Source organism: Orbicella franksi, chromosome 8 (genome assembly GCF_964199315.1).
Source record: "Orbicella franksi chromosome 8, jaOrbFran1.1, whole genome shotgun sequence".
Taxonomy (NCBI): Eukaryota; Metazoa; Cnidaria; class Anthozoa; order Scleractinia; family Merulinidae; genus Orbicella; species Orbicella franksi.
In genome coordinates, this window is record NC_138152.1 from 19,633,904 (window position 1) to 19,660,417 (window position 26,514).

General features: G+C 38.3%; 1 protein-coding gene across 1 annotated transcript; it reads right to left on the reverse strand.

The window, feature by feature from the left end:
- Positions 1–501: 501 nt before the first annotated feature.
- LOC145495192 (adhesion G-protein coupled receptor G2-like) lies at positions 502–26,450 on the reverse strand. The gene is made up of 20 exons (XM_081474773.1): positions 26,435–26,450; positions 26,287–26,354; positions 25,096–25,282; positions 23,813–24,033; positions 14,451–14,659; positions 12,717–12,776; positions 11,831–12,014; positions 11,331–11,459; positions 10,484–10,559; positions 9,036–9,147; positions 7,974–8,026; positions 7,706–7,832; positions 6,646–6,749; positions 6,444–6,546; positions 6,106–6,256; positions 5,161–5,245; positions 3,413–3,479; positions 2,743–2,819; positions 2,348–2,474; positions 502–1,347 (listed from the first exon to the last, which is right to left on the reverse strand). The coding sequence occupies exons 2-20, from the start codon at positions 26,345–26,347 to the stop codon at positions 1,069–1,071; spliced, it is 2,412 nt and encodes an 803-aa protein (XP_081330899.1). The 5' UTR covers positions 26,348–26,354; positions 26,435–26,450; the 3' UTR covers positions 502–1,068.
- Between the last annotated feature and the right edge of the window lie 64 nt (positions 26,451–26,514).

Genomic DNA, 26,514 nt, shown 5'->3' on the forward strand with positions numbered 1-26,514 from the left:
CCCAGGTGAAACGAAAGCTCGCCTTCCAACAATAAATAGTTTACAATACGAGAAAATTCGTCTACGGATCTGAAGGGCAGATTTGTCTCTAGTGAGCATGGATGCTTTTATAATCTTGAGTAGCAGTTAAAAAAAATAGCCACATTGCTACGTTCAAGTAAGTTAATGAAACATCAAGCCTATTCCACCTCAGATACTAACTTCAACAGAATTATGACGTCAGGCCTGGAACGAAAATTTCCAGAGTGGGATTACTTAATTCGGATTATTTCAACTGGAGCGAGTGTCCTGAAAGCATTCTTCGCGCTAGATCATGTATGGCATTTAAAAGACAACCTGCAATTCAAACTCTGTTCTTAAGCTACGCTGTAGCGGTAGTAATTTTTTTAAAAGGAAATTAATACCTTCTTTTATGCTAGTTTTGAAATAGGCAAGGCCTTACATTTAATTGGCTTACAAATATCTGCCTTTATTGGCTTACAAATATGTGCCTTTAAGATTTATATTTTATTCTTCATCGATGTCTAATCATAGTCAATTTCTAAGGGCTGAAATTTTGAGACAGGGTTCGATGGGTTGATTTTGAGAAACACCACATGAAAACTACTTGTGCCCAGTCTTCCCCTTAGCACTCGGTCAATCATTTTGGCTATTTATTAAGCTTTGTATTGTTCAAGTGGGTGAAAATAATAGTAAAACACTCAAGGAAACAGCAATCACAGAACGGAAAATTGAAATGTGCAAGTTAGACTCTTACTCCTTCAAAACTGTAGCAAGCCAGCTTTGAGGGTGGCTTTTACTGGGTGGTGTATGAGCATGAAATAAGCATGCGCATAAGCAAGAGCATGGTCACGAATATCGGCAACAGAGTTAGATCCAGAAAGGTGCTGTTAAATAACACCTTTCGTATGCAAAATCTTTCCATAAGACGCTAATTATCAACATTTTACTCCGTCTCCGTACGATGCTCTTCCCTAAGTCTATGTTGGTCTATTTAGTAGTGATAAATAGGCTCTAAATAGGAAAAACGTTTTCAGTACACGTCACATTTGTGTGACTGCACAGAACTTATACGTTTACTGGGGCGAGGCAGCTTCTTCTGGTGTCCATTCTATCGGAGTTGATTGGCGAGATCTGATGCCGTCTGAACATTGGATCAGGACTCTCTGTGCTGTTACACAGGTTACCCATGGCATGCTTTTCCGACCATGCGCTTGAGTTTTCTGCCACTGAGCGAAGGCCCGGGAGGTTGCTTTTCTTTGCGATTTCCCATTTGTGCTTCTTTCGAAGATACGCGTTGCGAAAATCAGTACTCCGGAGAACGTGCATTATCAAGATGAAGAATCCCTGCAGAGAAATGTGCTTCGTTTAAGTACATTGTGAACGTAACCTTATAGAAAGCCAAAAAAGTTATTCGTTCTTGTTTTTTATTTACTCAGTAACATTATTGCTTCAATTTCCTACAATAAGAAATATACATATATGTGAGCGCTTCCTGAGAAGGACTCAGTTCACTCAAGAGATCGCTACTAATGGTTTGACTATATTCTGGCAGACGGTCTGCCTTCTCCTACCGATTATTTGGTAAATCCAACTTAGAGACATCATATTCATTATTCTACTAACTCAAGTAGGGTGGCCTTCTAGCCCAGATGGAGAATTTTGTTTATCTGATAGAAAAACGAGTCCCAGATACAGGACTCGTGACTTAAGACTTTAAAGAACGAATTAACAAATTGACGTCAGTATTTTATGCGTCTGTCCTCTTATTGATGATAAATTGCGTCCTAACATTGTCAAAGTGGCTGTGGAACCACGAGCCGCAGGCGAGTGGTTCCGCAGTAAACTAATTTGCCGGCTAAAATGGCTAATTTGCCCGCTAAATGGCAGTAAACTAATTTTCCGGCTAAAATTTGCCGGCTAAAATGGTCAAATGCCGGGAACAAATGAGGGGAAAAGACGCCGTTAACTTGCCGTAAACAAAGATAAGTGAATTTTATTCAAAATGACGCGAACATTGTCAATAGCTTTCTCGCTTTTTGATTGGCTACTTAAAAAATTCCACAAAATCTCATTGGTTAAAAAGGTGACAGTTTGACAGCTGCAAGTTGAACTTGAAAGATTGCGTAAATTAAAATTTTATCCGTCTGTTCTCTTATTGATGATAAAAATGAGCCAATCAGCGCGCGAGAAATTAGACAGTTATTGTGAAAAAAAAAAGGTTAACACAATACTTTATTATAGAACCACTTCTGGACAATAAAACTGTCCATGAACATGATCATGCTTTTTTGTCTGTTGTTAATAAATGTCGAAGAAACACCGAAAAATAGGACTTCCTCGTTACCTGAAGCGAATTGAGGATAGTAAAGATGTACTGAAAGACAAGTCCAGCATCCGTCACGGCTAAAATACCAAACACCCAGGTCATTCCCAGTAGAGGAAACAGAACTGCACATGCCCTTAAACCTTGCCTTTAAATACAATAAAATACAGCGTTAACATAAAAGTGCTTTTGCATTCAAAAACGCATGATAGTTCTGGATTTTTTATTTATTTATTTATTAAGCTTCGGCCTACTATTACACATAAAGAAAAAGAAAAAGAAGAGGAAGCAAAAAAAAAAAAAAAGCAGACAGCAAAACAAAACAAAATGGCCAGGGTAGCCGCTACAGCTTAGCCAATTACAGCGGCCCCCTAAAGATCACAAAGATTGAGGAATAAAGTTTATAAGCAACTTACTTGACGTTGGAGGTATCTTTTTTACCCTGCATCTGTGACATCTCATACACAACGCGACAAAGAACAAAAGAGTTTATCTGAAGGATTAAGGAAAAAAAACCCACACGTAAGAAACGGGCAACTCAAGGATAACTCAAGAGCTTTGTAGAAATCAATTATTTAAACATTAAACATTGTTCTCAAAATTGCAGGCGTAGACAAATTAGAAATGGCTAAAATTAAAAGCTTCGAAAGGATTTGTAGATATCTGCTTGCTTATTTTAGTACACTTCCTAAGATACTTTGATCTCAAATTCAAATGTTGTGAAGCCCATAACCCATAACCTGATGCTGCGAGGTGTCGAGACCATACTGATATCATAATGGGAAAAGCCGTTGAAGTTAGCTTTGTTATTTTAAAGGAATCGAACAGGATTGAAACAGTTTGTAAAATCTACAATTTTTGGATGATACGGTTCATCAAATTTCACTAGTCCTCTAAGCAACAATCAAATGTTGATTTTTTTTCCAATTGGACACTCCCCGATGTTGAAAGGGGTGACATTTGATATGGCTGTTATTACAAGAATCGTCGATGAGTCATTTTCTATTGAGAGAATAATTTCTTTTTTATTCAATGAATAACTATATGCTAACTGGGTTCATAGAAAAAAAAAATCTTTAATTTTACCAGGCAGACCACGAGCACTGGAGCGGCAAAGGTCCAAACCAAATTATTTGAGAATGAAACCCAACAGCTGCAAAAACAAGATGCGATATGAAAAAAAAAAAAAAAAAGGAACAAACAAACAAATAAGAAAACAGTCCGATTTCTGTTTTTACGATTGGTAAAAGACATTTTCTATAACGTTTACTTAGTCCTTAGCTAGTTGTGTTGTAATATTTATCTACGGTTTAGTTACACCCTAAAATAATCTTCGTTGTTCAGTTGTCAAGCCATTGTTTTGTAAGCTTGATTCCAGTCCAGGGGCCAGAATTAAAAAGGTAAATGGAGTCGTGCGCTAAGATAAATGTCAACAATTTCTTCTCAACAGTTGACAATTATAGCAACTGCAGCCGTGTTGAAACAGATACTTATATAGTGATAAGTTAATAAAGATGGTGAATTTTAAGCTCGGTAATGAAATGTGAAGGTGAATTAAGGTGGCTGAACACAGTTTTTGATACCTGTGTTTCATTCACCTTTTTCTCTAAAACCCTTGATCCCTCGGTCGTCAAAAATGGCAGCAAGCTAGTTAACAACACAAACTTTGGTTTTTTGATGGTTAAGCTGACGTATTGCCGTTACCATGGCAACATGAATAAATATAAACAGGCCTTTAAAATCGGTTTTTTTTATTTGCAGAAAATCTAGTCATTAGATTTTCTTTATAATTTGCATGCAACAAGCTTGTAACGATTGTCACAAGTTACCACCATTTTGCTAATAATTTAACAGAGAGATCTTTAATTATCCCTTGTTGAAGGTTCACTGGAATATCTAGAATTTCCTTTGTTAAAGTTCAATTATTTTCAATACTCCAGTTACTTATTTCCTAAAGTATTTTCGGGCCAAATTTCGTGAAATTCTAATGAGTGGTTATCGAGAAATTGGCGTATTTCCGAGAGTGCAATTTTCATTCAATCGCAAGTTTTTGACTTACTACGCATGCGCTGCATTTAACTGGGTTCTTTCGGTAACAAAGAAAAAGCTGAGAATTGCTGGGCTCTTTGCATCGTTACCTTTTTGTAACATATCTTTGTAATAAAAGACTAAAGCCATCAATACGCCGCGTTCAATTATAGAGAAAAATAGCACAGATACTGCGGGTGTTGAGTAAATAAAATGATCGCTGTATTGACGGCATGTTTGTTTTTTTGCAATCCTTGTGCGCGCGCTGAATTGCATCAGAAAAGCGCGCGCCAAAACTGTGTTCGGCCACCTTAATCAACATGACACGAGCGTGGGACAAAGAAAAATTCTGAGTCCCCGACAGGAATCGAACCCATGACCTCCCGAACACCAGGCGGGCGCTCTATCCACTGAGCTACGAGAACTCATGGAGAGCAAGGTCATTTAACTGAGTTCATATATGACAGGTGTCCTGCATACTGTTAGGATCCTAGCAGTATGCAGGACACCTGTCATATATGAACTCAGTTAAATGACCTTGCTCTCCATGAGTTCTCGTAGCTCAATGGATAGAGCGCCCGCCCGGTGTTCGGGAGGTCATGGGTTCGATTCCTGTCGGGGACTCAGAATTTTTCTTTATCCCACGCTCGTGTCATGTTGATTAACTCACCTTCACAGATACTTATATTTATAATTAGGAAACATATCATCCCAACTTGGTCGGCCTTGTGAAACCGGCTCCAGCCTGAAAGCCAGTAAACCTACTGAGCTTTCTCTTGTTGTAATTTAAATGGTCAGATACTTACTAGTTGCTATGCACATAGCTTGTAACTCCGTCTTCTGTGCTAGAAGCGATCAAAATTGAACACACCACCATAAGCAATGGGAAGCCTGCCAGAGAAAAAATCAAATTAATTCACTGATCAGTTCTGCGGGATTTTTCTCGTTACACTGTGCGTATAATCATCTAATTAGTGGAACAAAATATATTATGGTGCGATGCTGATTTGATGACGAACATGAAATGTTTTTGCAATCATACAACAGGTGGAGTTTTGTTGAATCTAAAGCACGCTCTTATTGGCTGATTTATTTATTTCTTATTTATTGTTAGTTTTTTTAATTTTGCAATAGCTCAAGGGAAACAATTCTTACAATGCAATTACGAACAGCACACTCTTTAGGCTACCTACAGCACTATACTCTACTTACATTATATCGCTCTAATTATTTACATTGTTTAAATTAGTTGGTTTACGTTAACGTGGCAACAGCTAACTGAAATGTCGCTTGCTGGTCAACAATTGAGCAATTGTCGCTCGATCTCCCACTAACTAGAGGCAACTTTTACCTATTACTTTACACTTAACTATCAGCTGAGGAACAAAAAAACTTATTTACTACTCCCCAGCGACTCAAACAGTCACTGTAGATTTCCCTCAAACATCGATGTTTCTCTCGACTTCCTTTCGAAAACATCGAGAATCTTGGAAAATCGAAAACTAGCGGTTTCCTCGGGACCAGGTACTATCATTCACTGTGTATTTTGTTCACATCCTCATTGCTACATACTCATTGCTTACTTCGCTATGCCATTTTCATCGTTTGAATTAAAAATGGGTTGACTGTGTAAAGTTGATTTATATTTAACTACATCCAGCGATTGACGAATCACTTCTCGTTTTCCAATGATGCTTAATCTAGCCATGAAGGGCAGTCAAGCAATGTGCTAAACAAAGGTTTGCACATACCCCAAGAAAATCCATAGAATAGCTTCATTTTTACAAGAGTGTTGAAAACTTTGACAACCATGAGGTACAAGTAGATTCCCTCCATAAGCATCCAGGCAAATCCGACCAGATAAAAATAATGGATAGACACTGCTACAAAAATGCAAGCTCCCTGTGAAGGAATAATATTATTGGAGAATCAGTTTAGCTCTTCGACGTTAGTTAATAAACAAAAGAAAAACGAACAAAACAAAGCAAAGCGAAACAAAGAAACAGCTGAACAAACAAACAAACACACAAAAAACACACAAAATAAGTATTGGATGGTAATTGGTTAATTTTTATCTAGATGCAATTACCTGTTTTGATGTAGCATCAATTCCTGCGAGGAAAATGATTTGTGCCACGGCTATGGCTATGACTAGATTGAGTCTTATCTGACACTGCTCCTGTATGAAGTCCCTGTAGAGAAGTTCAAGACAAAGCATGCTAATTTACACGGAAAAACCATAGAAAATGTTTTCTTAGTGGTCCTACTATGATAATGGAGGGTTTACTTACATCAAAACCAGATAAGCGAGAACAGTTAAAGTTTCACCCACAAGCGACAGACTACAACCAATATAAGTAATGACTTTCAAGGCGAACTGATGTCTGTCAGGAACCTACATGTCAGGAAGAAAAGATAACTGGACTTCAGCGCAATTTAATTAGGGTCCCTTAGACTATCTGCGATCCATAATGAAATATATAATATATAAGTATAAATCTACTAGCGTTCTATCATGAATGACGTTCTCTGATTGGCTACGCTACTCACTATCTATTCTGTGATAGATAGTGAGTAGCGTAGCATTGTGCCCTTGTAAACAAATGACGGCTCCTTCTTGGCGTTTTCGAAGTGTCTGTGAAGAGTATGTAGATAAAATTGTAGATTTTAGATTATAAAATTTTAGATTATGCGTGATAGTTGACGAGGGCGCAGCGATAGAAATCTGGAGCTCATTATCTAACTGTTTAATATATGATCCAATCAAACAACAACACTTAGCCAGCGGTCAACTTAAAAAAAAAGCATACGATCTTGATGAGGTCACAACATGTGCCCGCGATATGGTCTCGCGCGATACTGGTCAGCGGATACCTTGTTTCGACAGGTGTCAATTGACCATAACATGGACGCTCAATATCAAACTGAACGACCTGGTCGACTATTAGCTGGAGTGTGGCCGCCATGTTGCGTCGTCGTCGTAGGGCGCACGCGCCCGGGAGTCATGCCGCTATCCATGTTGACCGTGAAAAAAGAGTTGCATGGTTTTCTAGTGCTATCCATGGATATGGTTCTCTTCCTTATGGTACTCCGCTTGGCGGCCTTTCGGGCCGACGGAGGCCCGCAATTATGCATTAAAAGAAGTAACCAAAAAATAAAACTGGATTTACTGACCAAGATCCTGCCCCTACAAAATGTCGTAAACTTTTTCGTAGGGTTAAATGATTAAAATGCTCTTTGTTGATTAATACTTCTCTCAGTCACATTTCCATAAATGTATTTAGAAATAAAGAAAAAAGATGTGAAAAAACGGCAACACCATCAACAACAAATTTAGAAGGATTTACTCACTTTTTTTCCTCCCACTTGCAAAAGAACGGCAAAGTTCGTGAGATGATTACAACTACACACAACGTTATTGTTAGTTTTGGTGATCAACGTGCATCCCCTGTTTGACCAGGAACCGTTGAATCGACTCCTGTAGAAGAAACATGCAAATAAGTGATTACCAGGTAGATTTAAAGTTTTGGACCTGGAGAAATCAAGATCATAATCAATTTAACTTAAACATATGCATGTCAGAACAAAAAAATAGCTGAAGTAGATACTAAAAATGTACCTGATTTCAAAGTCCCAGAATACACAAATTGGCGTATCATCAAGTTTAGAAGGCTTAAAGAAAGAAAACGAAAACAGTTTCAATAAAGGGAATGTGAAAGGGCTAAATTATAATATAGCCTACTTTGTATGGATTTAGAGTCAATTTTTAAAAGACAATTAAGAAATAAACTCTTTCTCGTTACTTCTTCGCTTATTGTAATTGTTATCGTAATTGATGGTAATTTTATGGTGATTGTATTTCAGTTTTATGTCATGTATTCTAATTTTAGTTGAGTAACACCAACAAAGAGCCCACCTGGTGAGTATTAATAAAATTTGAATTGTATATCGAGGCGCAGTGGCCTCATGGTTAGTGCTCTCGCCTCCTTGAGCGAGCGGTCCGGGTTGTGTCGTGTTCTTGGGCAAGACAATTTACTCTCACAGTGCCTCTCTCCACCCAGGTGTGCAAATGGTTACCGACGAATTTAATGCTGGGGGAGGGGGGGGGGGAGGTAACCCTGCGATGTACAAGCATCCCATCCTTGAGGGAGTTAAAATAATCCTAGTCGCCCCATGCTACAGAAATCAGGATAATCTCCGGCCTGATGGGCCACTTGGCCCGTGTGCAGACTTGTGTTGTATTTTAGAAAATAGCCCTATGTAAATAAGCGCGCTTATTGGTTTAAAGTAGTCTTTCTATTTAACAATTAGATTATGAGCTCGAGATTTCTATGACGGTTCAGACCTGAATTTTTTTCAGGTTTTAATTTCACAACTGCTTAAGTTAAGTGTATAACTGCGATGATCAATCAGGTCTTCATATCTTTCTCCTTAGTTCAAATATATGTTATTTCATATATTCAAGTGTATGTACAATTATGTGGTACGTCAGGGTTTTTTGCCAAGCGGTTATTTTTCCTCTGCACCTCATCATATCTTGGTTGCTTCTACTTAAAGATTATCCATTTCAATTCCAACATTGGTAATCCCTGAATAGAACAGCAAAGAATAATACAAAGCCTTTCGTTATACAGGTAGTCAATGGAAAACAATAAAAGCAGTGGCCAACATCTCCACTCACCTCTTCCAATGTGAACGATATAGTAACGTTTTTTGGCAGAGGAGCAGACAAGTAAGGATATATAGAACACGCGATGACTCGGGTTTGAAGTCTTGTATTTTTCAGTTTCTTCCTAATACATTTAAGAAAGAAAGGTTTATTAGCAAACAATGAAAGAAGCTTTTATTACGTTTTTATTTCTATATCTCTGTACGGCTGGAGACTCAATTCACTTAACTTAAACACAGAGCGATCCTATATAACGAGTCTGAGGTGATCAGCCTGCCAATCACAAATCCCAACAGACGACCAATGCTCCCATTTGATTGGCTTATTCACTCAGGTTTAATTTTAGCGCGATGCCACAAAATTCTGGAGAGCGACGGGTGTAATTTTCTGCTCTACTTTACAAGTAAGCAATGCCTTTTGAACCAAATGAACGATAGCTTCAAGAGAAGAGTTTACAAAGAAAATTGACTTTAAAATGTCAACTTCATAATTTTGTTCCCCCACTTGCGAAAGCCTATCGTATGAATTTGAGCTGTTCACTCAAATTTATAAAATGTCGTGTCTAGTTCTTTTGATGCCTGCAGAATGTCTCCTTTGAGGATTAAGAGAAATAAGTTTGGAAACTAAAACTCGTAGGAAAAAAAAGATGCAAGCAGACTGCGAAGGTAATATATTATATCTACGGAAGTGTGGTTATGCTTCGGCCAGTTATCTAAAAGAGAGTCCATAAGGTGAACATTGGCTGCTGTTTTACTCTTGCTGCTAAAATTCAGTCGGCCTTTTACGAACGCAATTTTTGTTCCTTCTCCTTTCATTTCTTACGTCAATATTCAGGCGAAATCTCACTTTGCCATTTTTCTCTTGTTTCTTCGTAGTACTTTTTGTTTCCAATTTCTTTGCTCTGAATATAGAACATTTTGAGGAATTACTCAGCGTTGTTGAATTTGCATTTTGTTTGCAATATCATAACGCTCATAATCTGAAAATTTTAAATATCCCACCAAAATCCGTCTGTCTTCACAGCCGGCCTAACTACAATCACCTCTTACGAAATATGTTTTCGTTCTCGGCATGCTGAGATAAATGGAAACAGATAGCTCGTTTATCGCAGGCATCAGCTTTGTTATTTTAGTTAGTTGTGAAATTCGAATGTTCCGTGAAGTGACGAAGAAAATTCATTGTTTTTGTTGTTCTAAAGTGTTGATTTAAGTTTCATTTTCACTTTGTTTTTATTATTTACCTTATATTATTCTACGTGAATGACTCCGTTGTTTTAACGAAGAAAACGATGTTTCTCCACGACTTCTATGTTACACGACCGTTATTTCGGCTTTCCACCATTGCTCAAAAAAGCCAACAAAGTGCTTCAAAGGTGGCGTGTCCTTGTCTTTTATAGGATCGCTCCGTGTTTAAGATGAGTTGCCCATGCATGTTTGATTCCCCCACTATCCAATACATACCCATCAAGGAATGAGTGACTTTCATCTGGGAGTAACTTGTGCATGTCTTTATATAATATTCCAACCACAAAAAATTCTGAAGACCAGAAAAAACAAATTATGTCACAGCTTTTCGTTAACAGAATAAGACGATTGCTAAAACGTACATCGGCAACAGCAGAATCCCATCACGATAATAACACTATCTCTAACCTACATATGAACTCATGTTGAATGATCTTGCTCTCCTTGAGTTCTCGTAGCTCAGTGGATAGAGCGCCCGCCCGGTGTTCGGGAGGTCATGGGCTCTATTCCTGTATTCCTGTCGGGGAACTCAGATTTTTTCTTTGTCCCACGCTCTTGTCATGTTGATCAATTCACCTTTCACATTATCTATAATCGCTTATCTTATTTTAGTTTATATGGTACATTTTTCGTTCAAACAGGACCCCAGTACTCATATACTGAAGGGTTATCCTGTATAATTATGATGATGATGATTATTATTATCATCGTTATCGTTATCGTTATCGCTGTCGCTGTCGTTGTCGTTGTCATTGCTATTGTTATTGTTTTGTTATTATTGTTATTATTATTATTATTATTATCATTATTATTGTTTCAAGGATTGATTAAAGCTGTTGTCTTGTCATAGGGAAAACGTCAAAATGCTTCTATAATGCTTTTATTTTGCTTCGGTGATTACCATATCCTGGATACTGAAATGAACGCTCACAGATCAACCTTTCGAATCCCTCACACTAACAAACTCTTAAATCCGATTGAGCGTTTGATTTGTGATGATATTAACCCTCGGACGTACAAAGTTTTGAAAAGACGATTTACTCTAAGAGGCTGAACCTTATACCTTGTTTTCCAAAGAGTTCTGCTGGTAGAACTATCCTTCCATTTCCATCACCAAAGTGTTCTCTGTCGTCCTCCGACGGAAACCATACGTCATTTTCATGACCAACGCTTACACTTCGAACCTCCATCACTGGAAACATCAGAAAATGTTATAAATTGGATTAGGTGGAAAAGCTGGTGAAAATATCCTATTTGTCTCTTAATTGGCGCCTACCTCGAACATCCCCCTCCCCCCGGTAAACAAAAAAGGTGGAAGTCGGTGGAGCCTCCAGTAAATAATGAGGGAAGAACATGGCTTGCGCGAAACTCCTAACTCAAAATGTATACATATTTTGTTGATATGACTGTAAATATATCATAATCATTCAATTTGTCGGAGATCATGACGTACCCTGAAGAAGTAACACTTTTGTACAGCCTTCGTATAAAGGTCCTTATGAAAGCTCGATAGGGTACCGATTTAATGTAGCGGACCATTTTAAAGTTGCTCTAGTAACTCACCAAAGTGCCCTCCAGTGTTAATTATGTTAGCATCGGAGGTTCTATTTGTCGTTAGATGTTTCATCGCGTAATTTAAAGCAAATGTCTCAAGCTGCTGGGTGGCTACCAACAAATTTGTCGCTGTTTTGTAATAGGAACTGTCATTGAAATATGTCAGTAGCCTTGATGTTTCATTCACGGCAATCTAAAAAAGTATAGGCACCAATATTAAAATAGATTAACACTTGGTGGAGTCTGCAATTAAAGTCATTGGCCAATTAGAAAAAAACAAAAAAAAAAGAAGAAGAAAAGACGGCGAGAATGCGTGACGGCTGGCACGATAACAATTATACCATGAATTAATTTAAATCTTACCTTGAAATTTCCCAAATATCTAGTCCTGTTCAGTGCGCCTATCGCTCTGAAACCTTGTCAAGCTAGATATGTAATAAACGAGTTCTTTTCCGATAGCAACACGAAAACTAAGCCGTCGAGGAGAACGTTGTCTAAAATATGTAAAATTCGGTCATCTCACGTTATTTTGCATGCAGAGAACATGTAAAACATGTAGTAAGATGCAAAACGCGCCTGCGCCTGTTCTGTTTGATAAATCGTTTTTGGCAACGTTCTCTATACCATTTGCCGAAGCTCTCTAATAGCATGAAGAAACAAGGAAATCGACCACTCCTGCAGAGCATGTATATGTTTCACAGGGAATTTGTTAGAATCATTATACAGCTAACTGGGCAGATATTTTGGGTGTTCATTTTTTCCGCCAAAAATACTTACATAACACAATCCCCCTGCCAAGGACACATTTTTTCTAGCCGTAAATAACCTTTGACTGGTCGACGAGACAATCAGTGATAGAACTAATCCCCTGGGAGAAAGGGTGACAGCTAGTTACCTGCAGAGAATCTTCTTCGTCAACACTGAGCTGCTTCAATTTGATCAGATATTCTGTTATCTTTTAATTCAAAAAGAGAAACACAATATTATCAGGTGATGTGTATACCAAACGATTTTTTTTTGACATTTATGATCGGTGGTTATCGAGTTGGAATTCCAATTTTTGGAATCGAGTCCTTTTCATGAACGATGTATGTATACTGCCATATACCTACACCATTATTATTTCCTTCAATATTCAGGTTTCGATGGCAAGAGTCAAAAAAGAAAAGAAGTACGATAGGTTTCGCCGCTTGTATGTGCCCAAGTGAAGGAAGAGGATGAATATATAAACGGATCAAAGCTGTGCACATGTACATAAATTGAATGATTGACAAATATCAACGACGAGTGTTTTGTATTTCAATGGGATGGGGCAAGAGATCTGTCTGCAGTGACTTATTAATAATGGAAGTAAGACTGAGTGGAGTCCAATTCGGTCTGTAATCATACGAGTGATTAAAGAAAAGCACAAATTTTCTCAAAAACTTTCTTTTTCGCCATAAATCGGTCCAATTGACTATTCTTAGTCTCTAACGAGCAAAATTTGGCTCGATGGAGGAATTCATACATTTTTGGTTAACAAAATCGGAGGACCGCGAAGTGGGAGTCCGATTTGTTAATCACGAGTATGATTACAGACTGAATTGGATGACACGATGTCCTGTTAACAATTAATCATAACCATTACAATTTCCCACAATTTGAAAAATAACTTTTAATACTGAGTCATTTTTAAATATCATAATTAAGAATTTGGGAATAGCCTGCAAAATGACTGTCAAGTTTCTTTCAAAACAGTCATCGGAAACTAAACCTCCACAATTTTACAAAGTCAGTCTCTTGAATTGGTTACTATAGTAACTGTAATCAATGTTGTGATTGGTGGATTTAGTGAAGAGGACTTAAAATGATTGGCTCATGTAACTGTCCGATTACAGGTGTCCGATTACAGGTGTCCGATTACAGCTAACTGTTCGATTACACTGTCCGATTACAACTTTGCAGATAAAATAGAGCAAAATACATCAGATTATGCACCAATCACATTTGAGGAAATTGTAATTGTTATGATTAAGCTCGGAATCGGAGACATATATTTAAAGATCAGTTCTTCAAAGCAACAGATATGAAGGGTCATTGGCTTTCAAAGAAAAAAAAACATATCGTTCCCAATTTACTGGTACATTACATTTGCAAGCGGGAGAATACTGCGATTAGGGGTGGTGAATGGTAAATGTGAAAATTTGGGAGAAGGCGAGACTAGCGTTTTTCCTTGCGAGCCCGAGACAGTTTGACCGCTTCAACTGCGAGACCGAGACTTCACAGATGCGAGCTCGAGACGTTGAGGTTCTAAGACGTTCAGAAGTCATTTAAGCTTATATAAAAGAAATAAACTAGTCGGTACTTTGAAACTTTCTTAGCCTTGAAAAATAGTGAGACTCTGAGACAGCTTTGTGAAAAAAATCGAGACTGCGAGACGCACATAACTGCTAAGAAAAACGAAACAGCGAGACCGTGAAATGCGGCGAAAACTTTGCGAAACCTAAGGTTTTTAAAGGACCATTCGCCACCCCTTGTGATTGCACCCTGTAATAATAATAATAATAATAGTAATAATAATAATAATAACAACAACAACAACAATAATAATAATAATAATAATAATAATAATAAAAAACACGACAATCACCTTTTCCTCTAGATCTGCACTTGTTGGTAGCGTGTTTGAAATACTGGTGGGCACAGGTGTAGAAATACTTATTTTTTTTGAAGCCAAAATCTTAGTCGTATCTGTTGCTTTATTTTTAAATGTTGCTGTCACTTCAGACATCAACCTTGTAGCCATAGTCGTGGGTCGTATTTGTGCTGATTTCAACTCTGTCATACCTGTTGATAAGGCTGCAAAGGTAATCGATATTGTTTTAGGAATGGTCAAAGACTGAAGTATACCTTAATTTTGCAATGGAATTGAAGGCGCTAACACTTTGTCTTTTCTCAGTGCCTAAGCCGCCTTCAGTTAGTTTTAGGACATCGTGGATTCTCGGCATCCTTTCGTGCATTAGAAATTGTATGACGATAAACAATGTATGACTTCTAAAAGTTTATGAGCGTGCACGAAGATTGTAAAAATGCGCATAGTAAATTAAGTATATTTTGAAGGAATTTAAACTGTATTTTAGTTGTTGGATTCGTTCCACGAGGCCTAGGAATAGGTCCGAGATGCGTGAATGTGTGGCTTACCCGTAGTATTGGGAAAAAGCAAGGTGGATCGCTGGTTATTATTTAGATTAACTCCCCAATAAAGGGTTTGAATAAACGAAATTTTCCCAATTGGCTATGATTTAGTTTGATGTTGCATGCTTTAGGGATTAGCTTAAGTGCTAGCGAAGAGGTTTCGTTGCAGAGGCAAGAGAGAATCAATTCACATGATTTCTTTCTTTTCTCTTTTTGCTTTGAACACCGTATTATGATAAGATGTAAAAACAACAGCAACAACATTGTCAACAGCAAAACAAAAATTTAAAGAAACAAAGCAAAACGAAACGAAACAAATCAACAAACAAAACGAAAAAGAAAAAGAAATGGCCCACGAACAAGAATATTTAAATACGTGTAACGGATTTTCCATGCAAACCTTGGCCTGCGTTTTGTTCCATCGAGGCATAGTTAATGGAGCGGGCGGGAAGTGGGGGTAGGGGTGGGGATGGTTATGGTTATGAAACCCGACAAAGATTTTTGTTGTATGCTTTTGTTCGGTTTTAGGTCTTGACCGTGCACAACCGCCTGAGCAACTAGTCTGCGATAAACCGGTTTTTTGGTGTGCAAAAAGAACGCCTGATCGCAGGCCCCCGAGTAACTAGCCGATATAATCGTTTCGGTTTCGTAATTCACGCATCAATCGTCACTCAATCAATTAATCAATCAGTCAATCAATTAATCAATCATTTATTTTAACACGTTTCGTCGAGGAGCTAAGAACTCGTTAAAAATACGAACGTGTATAAATTAAAAATGAGAACGATAGTGATTACAGCCAATAATATTATTCTATTCTAGCTAATAATATTATGCTATTTTAAAACAACTTAAGGTAATTCCTGTGAAATAAAGGTGACAATAGATTTTTGTTCAAACTTTGTCCACTGAATATTTATCATATGATTACTTCAATTTTGAAATAAAAAAGGGGGGGTGCCCATGCTCATTAAGGAGCAGTGAGGCATTGAAAATGCCCCATTTTGGCATTATTTATGGCTTATTATAAGAACGCATTCCCAGTAATTGTAAAATCTTTGTGAGCCCAGACTCATAAGAACACGCATTAAACTACAGTCAATACATTGTGTTGGACACAAATAAACGTTTTAAGTTTGATTCAGACAGAAAGCTAAATCCTTGATTAAAAATTTGAACCAAATTTCTTGACGTGGTTACCGACTGCAAAATAGAAAAGACCACAGTGTATCTGCTATTTTTCTTATTTATTCAATTTTCAGCAATAGAAATTAGATCAGTCTTTTCTCACGCAAAGCTTATGATTAGTTGATTACAATGACTGGAAAAAAAATTGGGATGCCCGTGCTCGTTGGTGAGCTAGAGCCATTTTTCAACTGACAGAGCTCAATATCGAGGCAAATCCGTCATGTTTTCAATGTGCGCGTGCACGAGCGCGCGCTAATGACGCCATAAATTATGCGCAGTAAGGATGCGCAATGCAAATGTGAGGAATGACCTTAAGGTAATTGCTCTGAAATAAAAGTGACAATAGATTTTTGTTCAAACTTTGTGGAATATTTATCATATGATTACTTCAATTTTGAAATAAAAAAGGGGGGTGCCCATGCTCATTAAGGAGCAGTGAGGTATTGAAAATGCCCCATTTTGGCATTATTTAATGCTTTTTATAAAAACGATTCCCAGTAATTGTAAAATCTTTGTGAGCCCAGACTCATAAGAACACGCATTAAGCTACAGTCGATACATTGTGTCGGACACAAATAAACATTTTGAGTTTGATTCAGACAGAAAGCTAAATCCTTGATTAAAAATTTGAACCAAATTTCTTGACGTGGTTACCGACTGCAAAATAGAAAAGACCACAGTGTATCTGCTATTTTTCTTATTTATTCAATTTTCAGCTATAGAAATTAGGTCAGTCTTTTCTCACGCAAAGCTTATGATTAGTTGATTACAATGACTGGAAAAAAAATTGGGGTGCCCGTGCTCGTTGGTGAGCTAGAGCCATTTTTCAACTGACAGAGCTCAATATCAAGGCAAATCCGTCATGTTTTCAATATGCGCGTGCACGAACGCGCGCTAATGACGCCATAAATTATGCGCAGTAAGGATGGGCAATGCAAATGTGAGGATTGACCTTGAGGACTGTGCCTACTTTTGTTAGAGCGCACACGTTCTACATATCACGCAAGGCATGGTTCAAGTGCCACGCGCGCGCTGGGTTGACATTAGGAAGCTTAAGAAAACCACGACGGCAGCGGCAACGTGGCTAAACAAAAGGTTTGATGAGCCGAATAATGGCTGTGCGAGTGCCTTATAATTCTTGATACATTTCTTTGCCGTTCTCTGCCTAACAACAACGTGAAATGACCGAATTCTGCGTTGTTTGGAGAACGTGAACTACGACGGCTAGTTTTTTTAATTTTTATTTCAAATTTATCGCTGTGCCCCAGATTCAGTTTTCGTGATAGTATTGACAGTGAGAAACAAAGTAAATGACGTTAGGGTATCGCGAGATTCGTAGGTAAAATATAAAATCATTTTTTAATCGATGTTGTCGTCGGCGTCGCCGTCGTGGTTTCTTAAGGCCCCCATTGACGCAATCTACTACGCCAACAAGTACGCGACTAAAATGAAAGCAAAATTTTCCTACTGCGACCAAATGAAGTTTAATGAACCTGTACTTAAACCAGGAACACCAGAATAGCAGCATATCGCTAACTACTAACTGTTAACGTCTTCCAGCTGAAAACTAGCTGTTATCTGCCGAAAATTATACTGAGATCCAACCGTAAACGTGTACCTGCAGATGGCGTTGTGCGCGCACAAAACAAATGCGAGATGCGCAAATATTTTACTTACTGGGGAGGTGACAGGAAAAAATGTAACGAGCACCGTAAAAGTTTTCAAAAAAAAAAAAAAAAAAAAAAATCAATGACTTTAAAAACCGCGTGGTTACCGCGACATTTTATGTTACGAAATGGAAGTGACAAGCCTATTCAACACGTGATTAGTTTCTGGTTGTAGCAAAAGGTATTTATAATGGTAATTGAACTAAGTGGAGTGCAATTTGTATAGGTAATCATACGGTTTTTCTCGTTCAATTTGGAATTAATTTGCACGAGTGAGATTTTCAAAAAGCTGAAATCGCACGAGCCGCTTCGGCGAGTGATTTGAAATCACAAGTATGATTTCAGACCAAAATTGCACGACACGAAGTTCAATTGCCACTTTATTAGAGCCATTTTGAAATCGCACAATTTTATCGCCTTAAATTTTAGATTTTTGGTGTATTGTTCCAGTAGCCGGCTTGTTAAAAAAAGCGGAACCGGAAACGCCTTCACGTCTCATTTAGTGTGCAAAACGATGTCATGTGACGAAAACTCATTCGAACATGACAAAGAAACAAGCAGTTCTGAAGTCAGAACGAAAATAGCCTACTTCAGGTATAAAAGTTCAATTCTCGTCGCCTGAATCAATTATGGAAGGCCTTCCTTTCTTCTGTGGTTGAGACTGAGACTTTTCATTGTTTTTGGAGAAGGAATTTGAAGGTGCATATCCTGTGTAATTCTGCGATCGATTTCTCCCTCGAGTGCACGATGCCCAGTGGATTGTGCGTTTTTTTTCTTTTAAATACCGTTCATTGGCATGATTTAAGGGAGTCCAGCTCGTTATCATCTTCGTTTCTTTTTGTGACCTCGGCGTAGGACTCAATACTCAGGACCTTGTCAAGTTCTTGTTGCGCCACTTGTTTTAAGATATTTCCAAGATGGCGGGACTGGCACCGGCTTCGTAAGATGTTCGTTCATTCACTATTTTCTGCAGTGTGGCGTATTTTGACTATGTTTATTCACAGCGACAGAGTTGAGCTCTTTTGTTGCTTCGTTTGAAACTACCGGAAACCTGGAAACATCTACCTTCTTGAGATGGCTCTGAATTTGTTGTTGTGTGGTTTTCGTTTGTTTACGTTTTACTGGACTCGGTATCATACAGATCTTGAGCAGATGTTGAAGAAAAATCGCCAAAATATTCGTCAAAATGGACACTGAAAGCTGGAAACTTCCATTAAAGTAGGTCTTCAGCCTGAAGGAGCTCATAATCGTCATTCAGAAACTGTAACTAATTAAATTCGTCAATTTTTTTGGAAAAAAACTACAATAACAACAAAGTTTTGGCTATACTTGTTGCAAAATTCTCCACACAATAGCTTTTTGCCTTTCATTTTCCTAAAATTTTATCGACCACTTTAAACTAATCTTGAAATCTGATTGGTTGTTTTGTTTCACTGTCTCATTCTCATTAGCTGAGAAAAAGATTCGATTTAGAGCAAAAAATAGTGCGATTCGTGAATAAATCGCACCACTGAGAGCCAATCAGATTGCAAGGATAACCAGTGATCTCAAAATGGATTTAATAAAGACTGTATTCTAGCTGAAATAGAGGAAGGCTGTCAGAGACGCTAAAAGCGCTGTTGCAACGATTTTGTCATTAAAAACATACCAAAAATAGTTTTCATGTTACCATTTATCATGTAGTTTTCAGATCTTTATAAATGTGTTTGCTTTTCTGTATGTGAAGGCGAATTCTAAGGAAATTTGTGAAGAAATATCCTTTCCTTCTTCATCAGAAAAATGCTGATGTCAGCATTTTTGTTGAGATTCAAGGCTAATTATCTCGAAAAAAATGCGTGGCTACCCCATTTTTCTTAGTGGATTTCAATAGCCCTGGCAAAGATCTACTTTTTCCACGTGGTCTTAACCTGGGGCAAAAACCTTTGTATTTACTAGGCACCGACCTTAATAGATATATAGAGGCTATTTTATGCCCGCGCGGGGATACGAATTTTATCTTCGAGTGTTCAACTCGATATTGACCACTTTCTGAAGATTTCCGAAGATTTTCCGAAATTGTTTCGAAGGCCAGATGAACGCTTTCAAACATTTTCAGAACATTTCCGAACGTTTTCCGACGATAAACGAAGATAGCCGAAGATTACCGAAGACGACCGAGGATGTTTCGATCATACATCGACAAATTTAAGTGTAGCTGAAGGCACAAAAGAAAAATGTTATCAAAAAGGAATGATATCCCTACAGTGTGAAAGATAAAAATGGTATCTTCACTGCGCGCGAGAAAGATATGATTTTTCAGTCAAAGGAAAAATCCTGGTATTTCACTAGTGTTTATATAATATGAAACTGCAATAAGCGTAAAAAACTCTCTTGGCCTTTAATAAACAACTCCACAAATCAAAACGGCGTGGTACAAAGAGTGTGTATACGAGCGGCGTAGATGCAAATAGCGTGGATACAAACAGCGTGGGTTGAAACTAAAACAGTAAAAGAACAAAAGTTACAAGTTGCGACTAAGCTAAATTCGAATAAAGAAATAACAAAACTGCAAAACGAGGACTGTGAATTACACTTACATTGTTTCGGCCAGAGAAAACTGTTGTGAAACGGACTGCGAATAACGCGAAGAGACTAGCACGAAAACTAAATAGAACTGCGCTAAGCGCGGACCAAAATGAACTGCCCCAAAACTGTACTGCAAAGCTATGATATGGAAAATACGCTAGGACATGCGGAAAATAAAACTATAGAAACTTAGAAAGGCGCTAATGAAGATGAAACAGCAAAGAAACGCTAACGAGGGCGCGAAAACGGACAGAAAGGAATAAACACCTAAATTGACGCAAAAAAAAAAAAAGACTAAACAAAAGGACGAAAAGAAGTATAAACTAATTTGCGTACGCAAAGGAAAAACAAATTACGCAAGAACGAATAATAGAAAAAATGTTACACTTGGATCTTACATAATAAATAAAAATTAGCAATAATACATAATATATAATTTGCTAAGCCTTAAGCACGACAAAGACATTTTGCACGGTCGTGAACCTTCCAACATGAATCTTATCTTTCTTTGCTCCTTTGATGTTTGCCGGGTTTCATAACCATTCCCTTCTTTTAGCCTTGGTCAAGCTTTTCATCTTCTTAGCGAGCTTTCCTTGCTAATCAATAATGTAGAGAGAATTTATGAATTTACTCAGGTTGGAGAGCATTTTCGTGGAAAGCATACGTTAACGTACACGTTTATAAATGTAAATTACGAGCGGACAACAGACGTAAACATATTTAGGTATATATCCGTTAACTGGCGTACACGTGTGAACGGGGTTTTAGCGCTTTGGGGCATATCCTTACTATGCGTTTACTTTCTACATTTGCACAAGGTAAAGAAAAAACCTTTAAGCTGAACTACATTCACATATGCAGGTATTTTTCTGGTCTTACCTAACACCACTAAGTCAGAGGCCGATCTTGAAGCGGTGTCACTTTGAGGACGAGATGACACGTGACAGACCTCCGGGAGTGTGAATAGTTCGATAGGTAGACTGGGTACTAGTAATTACTAGTCATTATTTTCGAGTTGTTTCGTCGGCCATTGCTTCTGGCGTAGCTCACGCAAGCCAACATACCTAGACTCGGCTTGATTGCACTGAAGCTAGTACGCTTTCGCAAGCCTCATATACATTGGCCTGAAACCCAGTGCGGGTTGCACCCACAAGCTCTCATGAGCCAGTATTCTCGCAAGTCAGATTAGGGGACTCAGTTATTGGTGTTGTTATGCATTTAAAAAAGCAATGCATGTCGACATTACGAGTACAAGTTAACTTGTGTAAACAGTGCCGAGCTTAGTGAGTTAAAACTCACATATGACAAGGCATAGCAAGCTGCACAACAAAGGGCTAAATTAAGAGATTGTTGTGGTGTTATGTCCCACGGGGACAAAGAGCTAAATGAATAATTATTATTAGGAGATAACTTAAGTACGCAAACAATATCCTGCCATAAATTTCCAACTTAAAATCTATAACGACTTGTTTATCCTCTCACTTGTAGCAAATGAACTCCCAGATACCGACATATAAAAAACAACATTCCAACTGAATGGAATAAAACCAGGAGCCATAATCGGGGACGGAGACCGTAAGTCTCGGGATTCGCGCGCACCTATGATATGGGACAATTTTTCTATTTTTAGAACAAATTGCGCCATCCTGACGTCATATATCCGCGCGGATTCACGCACATGTCAGGGGCTCTCGCGTAGATGTTGTCACGTTGCGTGATCAAATGGTGAGAGTTAGAGATTCTCTTGCGTATTTTTCACAGCAATGGCAGGGAATAAGGCAGGGAATACGAACCAGGACGCTTATGTGTAGTTTAATGCTCTGAGCTAACGGAAAAGGTGGGTTTTTCAGGGTCGAAAACAAGACTTCAATCTCGCGCTGGGAATGAATAATAAGATCTGCTCACGCTAGTTGTAAGCTCACGCGTATGCTTAAGAATATAGCAAGAAAACTCTCAACTCTGGTGTCGAGTTAATTTGTGAGTTTCTCAGACAATGTTTAATCATAACCAAAACCTGTTTTGATGGTTTCTTATTGTCTCTGCTTGTTTGGTGAGTTTGCAAAGGTTTTTGAAAGGAAAGTCTGACGCGTACAATTAGCTCATTTGCATAGTGCAGCTCGTGCACTTTCAAGTCCGAGTCGGTGTTTTCAATTGTCAACAAATCTTGACAAAGATTTCTTTCGTTATCTTTTGTGTTGAGATGCTGCAACAAATTTCACGAATGCAAAAAAGGCTACTAACATCATGTGTGTTTCTTCAACATAAGCATAGTGAAGTTTTACACTGCGAAAATGAAAATAGACAAGGAGTTTTTATAACTCGATCAACAAAATCGAAATCGTTATTCCAAGTTGATTAAAGAAAGCGTCATCGTAACTTTGCTGATTGTTTCTGCTTTATTCACATATTTTCAGCTTAGCTTTTAATATGTTCTCAAACATTTATCAATCTTAAACATATTTAAAAACTATAGAGCTATTGTTTGAGTTCGATGCGCGCCGCTGTTCACACGAAAGTGCGGCGGAAGTACAATTTGTCATGTTTACTGACTGTACAAAACACGCATCGGCGGGCGCTCTCATTCATCGACAACAGAGAATTTACTGGATTTTTACACGAATAAAACTGAGCAGTATCTACGGACGTAAAGTTATTAAGCCTCGATGAAACATCAAGCGTTGCTTACAATTCAAGCGAAACTCAAACTAGCAATTATGTTGTTTTACTTTTCGGTCGCGATAGACTGACAAGCGTGTGGCAAGAGGAGCTATGAAACTATGAAGTCCTGAAGCTCTGCTATATCTAAATATATCCAGCTAGTTTTTTGCTGTGTAATGGAAAAGCTGTTAATCTTCAACATATGTGAAATTTAAAGTGGAGTAATGTACAGCTCATGTAAAAGAAGCATCAGCCGGTCGGAACACAACTTGGTCAGCGATATATATAAGCTTACAGCGGAACATACCTAAATTCGACACTGTCTTACTTCACTCAAACTGGAGCAGCTTACGACGAAAATACTTAAGCAAAACTCCAACAGACGTAAACGCGTTGAGTTGTGGGGCAAAAGCATGAAACATTTCGGGAATTTCGGACGCCATTTCCCCCGCGCGACATCCGCAAAAATCCTCGCAGCATGCACGCGCGTGTGCCGCAGATGATGGCGCAATTTGTTCTAAAAATAGAATTATTGTCCCATATCATGGGGACAACCCCAATACTTGAATGGCGCGCGCTTACGGTCTCCGTCCCCGATTATGGCTCCTGATAAAACTAAGCATAAGACCACAAGTACGCATTGCGGACCTATTTTTTAGTCTAGACATGTTGAGCCAATGCTAAAATGTGATAGTTTTAAGTTGTAAAAATCTTTAATATCAGTAAATTAATTCTTTACCGTCAGATCTCTCGCAAACATAAGCATGGTTTTCGCTGCAGGTTTCAATTTCCAGAAATGTGCCGCTAGTGACCAAGAAGCAGTAAACTTTAATGGGGCCAGTCTCTACTAGATTCCTGGCATCGTCTACATGTACGATATTGTACATCTTCGGATTTGCTGCAAATGGCACTCCAGTATCACTCCATCTCCACTGCACTTTTCCAGGCACTTTGTCATAACTAGAAAGATTAAACTTCTTTAACAAAATAATATTTATATTGACATAAACTGAGTGTAGTAATTAAAGTGATTCCTCAATATTGCATTGCGCATTCCTACTGCGCACGATTTTCATGCCATTAGCGCGCGCACATGGGCGCGTAAGGTTGGTAAAGTCTGCACACGAACCAAGTGGCCCACCAGGCCGAAGCTTATCCCGGTTTCTGTAGCATGAAGCGACTGGGAGTATTTCTACTCCCCCCTGGATGGGATGCTAGTCCATCGCAGTGCTACCCCTAGCATTAAGTTCGACGGTACCCATTTATACACCTGGGTGGAGAGAAGCACTGTAAAAGTAAAGTGTCTTGCCCAAGAACATAACACAATGTCCCCGGCCAGGGCTTGAGCCCGGACCGCTTGATCCGGAGACGAGCGCACTAAGAATGAGGCCACCGCGCCTCCGACACATGGGCGCGTGCACGTACATAATGTAAGAGATTTCCCACAAGCTAAGCTCGACAGCGAAATAAATGCCCGTTTTCTCTCAAACGAGCATGGTGACCTATATGTTTTACTACATAAATCTGGGGTAAATATTATCCTCTTTAAGTTAAAAGAATTAATTGTTCAGAAGGAAAAAAAAAAGGTATAGCTAAAAGAGCGCACAAAACCATTACTCAAGGATGCAAATTATGACCCTGAAAACAACGATTGGAGGAACATTTTGAATCAGTGTCATTTAGAATTGTGTGATTTTTCCATAGATCATATATTACCTTGTTCCAAGTGCCCGAGACTTTCTGCTTACCAAGATTTTTTTCAAGTATTGCTTTAATAACTTTGTTTCCAGCTACCGCAAAAATTTATGGTGAACTGATGAAGTAATTCACGTAATTAGGCATAAGTGGGGTAAGATTGGCCTGTTATATCTCTTTAATGACCATGGTAACTTATCATTTTTATTGCATTTCTTGAAACAGTGCCTAGTAGGGAACATTCATGGAAAGTTTCAAAAACATTGTTCGGCAACTTTTATTTCAGAGGAATCACCTTAACGGTAACAGTGGAAACGTATTACTTACAACACCTGTAGAGCAGTCCAGTACTTCTCTAAATTACTATAACCAGAAGCAGTTTTCGCCTGAGTTAGTTCATCCAGCTCGTTTATCTTTGCCAGATGCTTGTAATTATATCCTTGACATGCTACATGAGCTTCGCTGTAACTTTTTGAGTCTGAAAAGGTTTGATACTCCACACTGCTTGATAGACCTGCATGAGGAATGTTTGACAACGCATGCGCTCAACATTACAACATCTACTCAACCATGTTACAATTAATGCTATAAAGATTGGCGTGTATTTAATTCAAGTAGAGATGCAATTAAATGACTTTACTTGGACTTATCATGCGAACAAACATTCCGCGATTTCCCCTATTGTTTGCGTTATTAATGATAGATATCTACCTGACAGAGGGATCTCAATGAGACCTACCTAATTTGACTAACAATAGACGGATCGAAACTTACATATGTAGAAGAACCAACCAACGACTGTTAAACAGACCAATAAGTTTCAATGGGCTGGAATTAAAACACCACGACTGACAAACGCGGTGCACTTGACTCTGAAAATAATTTCCGCTCAGGTTGTCGAAACGTCAGTCACCAGCAACAGTTCTTTTCAAAACTTCCCTCCCTAGAAGATTAAACTATACGAATTGCTTTTTTCATGAACACTTGAATCTGCAGTTTTACCTTGGCAAAACACGAATAATAATAATGATAAAAAAATTCATTCCTTTTATTGCTTTACCATCGGAGACTCGGACCCAGGGGCTGTTAATTAGGACTGGAGGAAGTAAACACCGCAAAAATTGAAGCGCAAGAGTTACTGTAAATTTTCTTTGCGTCCATTTTTGCGGGTTTATCTCGTCCCAACTAAAGTCACTGCCCCTGGGTTTCAGAGGCTGATTTGTTTATACTTTTCAACCTTTGGTTTAGTGAAAGGCCCATTTTAATCAGTCTACATCAACAAGCTACCAGTTCGCCTGAAATGGACTCACTTATGTTACCCTCTCCGATGAAGTCTACTACTACTACTATTCTGAAAATTTAGTGTTTTCCACTATTTTTTGCAACATAAAGGAATACAAGCGTAAAAAACCCAACCAAGTAAATAATCATAGCGATTACTACCAGTGAAATATTTTAAAACTGAAGGAAAATGCGCTATGTTTAGGCTTGTAAAGAATTAATCATTTTCATACACACCGTATAAAAATACCAAGATAGCACCAACGATCAGCAGGTGGGTGGAAAAAGTCTCCTTCATTGTGATTCTGAAACAAAGCAATAAATGTGGAAATAAGAAAGAAAACCAATTTTCATGGATGAGATGGGTCACGCCATGAATCTTTACCTGATGGACGCCTGCCTTTGGGCATGTTTAAAAACGAATACGTTCTTCTAAATGGCAATACCAAAATTGTCGTACGTGAG